Source organism: Babylonia areolata, chromosome 20 (genome assembly GCF_041734735.1).
Source record: "Babylonia areolata isolate BAREFJ2019XMU chromosome 20, ASM4173473v1, whole genome shotgun sequence".
Classification (NCBI taxonomy): Eukaryota; Metazoa; Mollusca; class Gastropoda; order Neogastropoda; family Buccinidae; genus Babylonia; species Babylonia areolata.
In genome coordinates, this window is record NC_134895.1 from 8,915,233 (window position 1) to 8,922,732 (window position 7,500).

Below are 7,500 nucleotides of genomic sequence, written 5' to 3' on the forward strand. Positions count from 1 at the left end.
ATTCCTGTCCTGTGCAAACTACTATCCGCCTATGCGGAGAAAACGAAACTACGGCCGATAACCTCCCGGAAGTAGGTAACCTCCCCTTTGTCCCCCAGAATGACTGGAAAAGGAAATGTATCCTCTTCTTCTTTGTTCGTGGGCTGCAACTCCCACGTTCACTCTTATATACACAAGTGGGCTTTTACATGTGTGACTATTTTTAGCGCACCATGTAGGCAGCCATACGCCATTTTCAGGGGTGTGCATGCTGGGTATGTTCTTGTTTTCATAACCCACCGAACGCTGAAATGTATTTAAGTGTGCACTCATTTGTGTGTGCAGGTGAAGGTGGAAAAGACGAAGAGCCTGTACAGCAATTCGTTGATCTACCTGGGAGTGGTGACACAGGACCCAGAAGCTGTCACCTTACCTCGCTGGCCTTTGCATCCGAAGCCTTCTGTTGTTGTTTATTATCAGTGGGTGATGGTGAATGGGAAAAAGGTATGTGAGCGTCAGTGTATGCACATAGCACATCCACATTTCCACACATGCATTCATTGACACACACGCGCGCGTACCACACACACGTATGCCCATTCTCTCTCTCTCTCTCTCTCACACACACGCACACACACACTCACATGCACGGACATGCACACACACACACACACACACACACACACAGAGGAGGTGGTTTTTGTATATTCTCTGTGCTGTATCCTGTAAGAGTTGGAGCGTGCACTGGACTTGACTGAATACATGGGGTCAGTCATATCTTGTGTCACCCACTGCACTGATGAGACGGTGTGAGAGTGTTGGCAAGATTTACACTATAGAAATGTTCCACTATCAGGTTTCATTGGTTTAATCAAAATGTTTCACAACTGATATTATTTCCAGACGACTAGGTGCTATGATATAGAATCAAATAGAATAGAATATGTCTTTATTACCAAATGGACCGGGGTCACAAGGAATATAATAATAGTTCCACTACTGTTACCAACAACTGAGAGATATGATGTATTGGTAGTTCTACTACTGTGACCAACATTTAGGTGGTATGATACATTGGTAGTTCTACCACTGTGACCAACAACTATGTGGAATGATATAATGGTTGTTTTATCACTGTGACCAACAACTAGGTGGTATGATATGACAGTAATAATAATGGTATTTATATAGCGCTGAATCTTGTGCAGAGACAAATCACAGCACTTTCGCACCAGTCATTCACACGCATGCATAACTCTAAAACTGTAGAAACTAAAGACAAGGAAGGGCAGGCAAGGCAGGCTATTTTGGGAAGAGGTGGGTTTTAAGGCCAGACCTGAAAGAGTTGAGTGTGGAGACTTGACGAAGCGAAAGAGGAAGTTCTATCACTGTGACCAACATTTAGGTGGTAGTTCTACTACCGTAATCAACAACTAGGTGGTATGATATAATGGTAGTTCTGCCACTGACCAGCAACTGTAATCTTCAATTGTTTATTGTCATCCATCACAAGATGACCTTTATTGACAATGTATGGTATGATATAATGTCATCCCACCGACACCACTCTGAGTGACTAACAGGTGAACTGACAGGAAAAAAAAACCCAAAAAAAAGCTACACTGATTGATACAGTTTTTACACTGACACCACTATACTGACATCATCATAGTGACACCACCACTGACAACTGACAGTGACAAGTCCCCATTCTGTTTTTTGAGAGACTGACAGATGGTTTATTCATTTTAGGCCTAGGCCCCTTATGAAGGGGAATGTGAACAGATAAACAATGATTGTAATATTGATTCTATGTATGGAAACAAAATTCAAAACAAACATCAACAATACAACAATGGAAATATCATATCAATCATAAGCATTAAAATGTAACAATTTCCTGATATTTAAAGGCTTTATATAAATACAAAGACAGATTTCGCACAACATTTGAGTCAGTACTGGATAACAGTAAAGTTAACTTGAACAGATGTGGTTGACAATAATATTGGGGTTTAATGAATGTTTCTCTATTTGATTTCATTGCTTCACAACAAAGAACAAAATGCACTTCTTCTTTAGAAAGTTTACACAGTTGGCATATCAAATCAGCGTATTTTTTTCCTTTTTGTATTGAAACCGATAGGCCCAACACTCAGCTTATATCACAGATTGACATAAGTTTACATTTGGGCCAACAGCAAAGTGAGAGCTGTATTATCAATGATTTCTCCAGTGAATAGGAAACCATTTACGGCTTAGTCTTTTGTGAAGGACTATGACTCTCAAACAAGGAGGCAAAATTGCACTGGCTTTTAGTGCTGCAGCCATGTGGGCTAGTTAGCCTTTGGGAACCATCCCAGCGCCGACTGTCCTAAAACCCTCTTGGCCAAGAGAGTGGGGATGTACTTGGGCAAGGCACTCTCCACTATAATCAAATTCTAGCCCAAATAGTCGGAACAGCAGTTGCCTCCTCTGCTGTTCTGATGGTCACAGTCGGACACGATTGACTATCATATATAAACAGCTTAATCAGAAATACCTGGTCTAAACTGTGTTGTCCCCACACTGTTGCGACAGACAAAGAGCCAGGTGGGGTGGGCTCTGGAGGACGTCAAGGTGGGACAGTGTGTGGGACTGATGCTGGACAACAGGAGAAGTCTCCATCTCTACAAAGACGGCCTGGACCAGGGGGTGGTTGCCCCTGACCTGCCAAGTCCCTGCCACTTCATGGTGGATCTGGGGTACTGCTGCAAAAAGGTAGGACATGATTCCTTCTTCTTCTTCTTCTTCTTCGTTCTTGGGCAGTGACTCCCACGTTCACTTACATACACAAGTGGGCATTTATGTGTATGACCTTTTTTTGACCCCCGCCATGTAGGCAGTCATAATCCATTTTCAGGGGAGAGGGGGCGGGGGGAGGGGGGGAGTGGTGTGAGGTATGTTCTTGTTTCCATAAACCACTGAACGCTGACATGGATTATGGGATCTTTCACGTGCGTATTTGATCTTCTGCTTGTGTATACACACGAAGGGGGTCCAGGCACTAGCAGGTCTGCACAACCAATGACTTGGGAGATTGAAAAAAATTCCACCCTTTACCCACCTGGCGCCATGACCAGTATTCGAACCCGGGACCCTCAGATTGACAGCCCAGCGCTTAACCACTCAGCTGTTTCGCCAGTTGATTCTTTTTAGTTTCATATTTGATGGTTTGTTTTATTAAAGCTTTCTCAAACCAAAGTAGACTAGTGTGTGTGTGTGTGTGTGATTGCAGCTGCAAAGCATTTTGTGAATAACAACAAATGGCAATGTACTGTGACGGAATAGCCCAGGTGTGTCTGTGTATGGGGGACTCGGAATGAGCAGCACGGGAGTAATGCTACTGAAATGGTGCAGGTGATGGGGCAGCAAAGAAAAAAAGAAGAAGAAAGAAATGGCCAATGTGCTAAGATCGGATGTGGTTGATAGTCATGTCAGAAATCTTTGTTTCAGTCTGTATTTTGTCATACCACCATCTTGTTTGTTGGGGACTCTTCTGAACCAGACCACTGAATTAACACGTTTTATGCAGGAATGTGGGATGTGCTTATTCAGGTGATGGTATTTTGAAGGTTTCATGACTTGAACATGCACTGGGTTTTTTTTACATAATAATTATTCATTCATTAAGTACTGATTTTATGCATGTTTACTGACAGTCTGTGTGTGTGTGTGTGGTGAGAGAGAAATCTTCACTGTTACAGGCGACAGCAATGCCTGTGCAACGCATGATGTGAAGTGTGAGTATGTGTGCATGTGTTTGTGTGTGTGTGGTGTGTGTGTGTGTGTGTGCTTGTGTGTGTGAGTGTGAACTGTTACAGGTGATGGCAGTCCGTTTCTGGCACATACAATCATTGCTGTCATCACCAAAAGACACTGCCTACAACATCTTTTTTTCTGGTCAGAAAAAAGCTGGCTTGGAATTATTGGATGTTCAAATTGAGAACTGATATTCAAGAAAGAGACTAAGCACAACAAAGTCCATGAAGTAATTCACACAGGCTATCAGTTTTGTTCAGCCAGATTTAATCAAGGAATTATGCTTTGTTGTACGTTGCCTGAACACGTACACAGCATGCAGCATGGATGCAAACTTACCCATTGTTTTCAAACAAGGAGTTCAGGCGATATTCCTTCCTGTACATCGTGACTGCACAACCACCTGTGGTTCTGGGTGAAAGTAATTTCAGTGGATGTCCCTTGCTGTACATCGTTCAAAATCAGTTTGAATTGTGACGTTCTGATCGACTTTTCTTTTACCTGTGTCATTACCACTATCATTTTTATCATTCATGCCTTCTTCTTTTTTCATAAACTTTTTTTTTAATTTGGTTTGTGTCATGGCTGGTCTGAGTATCATGAAAAAGACATCTTTTCCATCTTGTGACATTATATTGATTTATTCACATGTATGATGTTGAGTGTTGGTTATGAACGAGTTTAGTTTGCAAACTGGCTGATTGCGTTTTGTGTGTGTGTGTGCATGTAATAGTTGTGATAATCAATAATGTTAAGTGTATAAAGCGTTCTTGGCTCCATGAAAACGATGTGTGTACTCTCCAAAGTTGGTTTGTCGGAAGTGTTGGTTATGAACGAGTTTGGTTCGGAAACTGGCTGATTGCATTGTGTGTGTGTGTGTGTATGTAATAGTTGTGATTATTAATAATGATAAGTGTATAAAGCGTTCTTCGCTCCATGAAAATGATTTGTGCACTCTCCACATTTGGTTTGTCAGATTGTATGAACCCAAAGCACACTGAATAAATAATTTTTGTTCCATGAATTTTATTTTGTTTTGCTTTCATTAATTCTGCTTGTGTTGAAAATATAACGAGCTTGAGACAGTCGAAAATGGAAAAGCCTGCTATGCTTGCATATCCTCTGTCGTCCACTTCATGTGTATGTGTGCATGTGTGTGTGTGTGTTACTGTGGCCATGTTATGCAACCCAACACACACATGTGTACCTATACTCTGATGCATGAAGTCATTCATCCAACAGCTATATTGCAAAAACATCAATAAAACTCAGTGGGAAAAGTCACACATTTATTTTAACCATATCACATACCCTTTGCCTTAAAATAACAAGGCAATAGTCAGTATTCTGTATCCAAAGATTATTCCAATTAAAAAAATGGACGGTTTAGCAAAACTTTGCACAAACAAAAAGAATGGTTTACAATTCAAGTATAAAAAAAAAAAAAACATCACAGATCTCAAACCAGAATAAACCAGGACCAATGATATCCATATCACTGATTAACCTACAAATTGACATGAACTTTCGTCAGTAATTCTGTGATAGTGAGTTAGTCACTGTGTGTGTGTGCATGTGTCTGTCTGTATAATGGCAAGAATTTGAACAATGAGTGCTGATCATTTCACAAAGATATCGAATATCAGTTTAAAAAAAGACAAAAACCGCATTTCGTACAATATGGTTTGGTTGTTTGCGCACAAATAAGTATACTTATAATAACACTCTGCACACAGTCTTTGATAACACTGCAGCAGTTGGCAACCGTCCTTTCACAATGTGAGTCTGTGTTCCTAACGACTTAGAAGATTAACTGTCCACAACAAATTAAAACAGACTTGCCACCCCAGATTTTCTCCCAGCAAACAACCCTCCCATGCTGAGAGTGCAGGCTGTGTGTGTGTGTGTGTGTGTATGAGTGCGTATATGCGCGCGTGCATGTTTATGTGTGTTTCTAAAGATCACGGGTTACTAGTTTTGCACAATCATGTATTGATGCATGTTGGTCTCTAAGTCTTCATGATGGGCTCTATTTCAGAACTTGACACCTGTGACACCCATATACCCATGCTTGCTGTTAGCTTTGATTTGTACGTGACTTTTGCGTTTGTCAGTGACACCACCTGTAGTGATATAGCCGAAAGGGATCACCATCCCGGAGAGGTGGGGGGGGGAGGGGGGGGGGGGGCGGGGGGGGGGGGGAGAGGAAGGACTGAACTGGAATGGCCAGTGGCAAGTATTATGTCCTGAACGTGCAGTTCAATTATCTATATAAAAAAAAAATGAAATAAAATTATTAAAAAATAAAACACACACACACATACAAAATCAGTTGTTTCCGTCTCACCATTCAATGGGAGACTGGTTTGGGGGGCGTGAGGAGGTGGAGGGGTGGGGGGGCGGAAGAGGACAGCGGGGACGCGAAGGTGAGCTGGGGTGGGGGTGGTGGTAAAGGAGGTGGGGCATATGGGTGGAGTGTTTGGTGGGGAGTTGTAGGGAGAAGAAGTATCTCCAGCTCAGGTGAGGTGCTGGAGATGCGGAGATATAATGTCCATTGACAAAGCAGCGTTGACGGTAGCCGGCTAGCGCCGTGGTCAGAACTGCTCTTTACCTGCTTTTCTTGACAGGGCGGCTTTCTTGGACTCGTCGCTGTTCTTCACGTACTCCTGGTCATTCACAAACACACACGCACACACACATACACACACACACACACGCGCACGTACGCACGCACGCACACACACATACACACACGCACGCACGTACACACACACACACGCACACCAAATCAAATCATGTAAGCTCAATTAAAACCAAACCGACCGCACAGGGGCTGTCTATCATCCCAAGGCTAACGCCTGTCAGTTCAGTTCTTAAAACCAGTGAAAGTGAAACCAGAACACCGTCAATGTTGGAGAAGACAAATTCAATTCAAATTCAATTCAAATTTTAAAACGCTTTATTAATCCACATGAAAATTAACGTGTGCAATCACAGGCTCGTTGTAGACACCAACATAAAAATGAACATATGTACCATACAATACACAACATTAAAATAAGTCAGATAAAAACTCTCAGTAGCTGACTAAAACAACCCTACACCCCCACACATGCGCACACATTAAGACAATAAAGTATTGCACAACAATGTATACCGATAGAAAACATCCAGCAAATAAAATATAAATATTTAACTCTCATTTAACGCTTATAGTTGACTTCATCAAGTTTTTGCGCCTTATACATAGTAGTAGTAGTAATAGTAGTTCTATTTTTATGTATTTATCTATTATTTATTCACTCTTTTTTTTCTCAAGGCCTGACTAAGCGCGTTGGGTTGCGCTGCTGGTCAGGCAGCTGCTTGGCAGATGTGGTGTAGCGTATATGGATTTGTCCGAACGCAGTGACGCCTCCTTGAGCTACTGAAACTGAAACGTTATGGGGGGCGGGGGGTGGGGGGGGGGAGAATCGGGGGTAGAAGCGGTTAATTGTGTGTGTGTGTGTGTGTGTGTGTGTGAGGGGGGTGGGTATCGGGGCCTACGTGATGTGATGTAAGGTGTATATCTGTGTGATCAAGATCAAGAACAGTGGAGTGACGGCCTAGAGGTAACAGGTCCGCCTTGGAAGCGAGAGAATCTGAGTGCGCTGGTTCGGATCACGGCTCAGCCGCCGCCAGGTATTTTCTCCCCCGGCCTCCACTGACTAGACCTTGAGTGGT

General features: G+C 42.5%; 2 protein-coding genes across 5 annotated transcripts in view; one reads left to right on the forward strand and one right to left on the reverse strand.

Moving 5' to 3' along the window:
* The window catches only part of LOC143295017 (neuralized-like protein 4), a 9,448-nt gene extending 4,215 nt beyond the window's left edge, over positions 1-5,233 (forward strand). The window contains exons 4-6 of the mRNA XM_076606554.1: positions 325-483; positions 2,560-2,739; positions 3,726-5,233. Coding sequence (XP_076462669.1) covers positions 325-483; positions 2,560-2,739; positions 3,726-3,758 — 372 coding nt within the window. The 3' untranslated portion in view covers positions 3,759-5,233. The remainder of the gene's footprint in view (positions 1-324; positions 484-2,559; positions 2,740-3,725) is intronic.
* Positions 5,234-5,991: 758 nt separating this feature from the next.
* The window catches only part of LOC143295019 (choline transporter-like protein 1), a 68,377-nt gene continuing 66,868 nt past the window's right edge, over positions 5,992-7,500 (reverse strand). For all 4 annotated transcript variants that reach the window (XM_076606555.1, XM_076606558.1, XM_076606557.1 and 1 more), the window contains exon 21: positions 5,992-6,446. In XM_076606555.1, the coding sequence (XP_076462670.1) occupies positions 6,375-6,446 (72 nt within the window). In that variant the 3' untranslated portion in view covers positions 5,992-6,374. The remainder of the gene's footprint in view (positions 6,447-7,500) is intronic.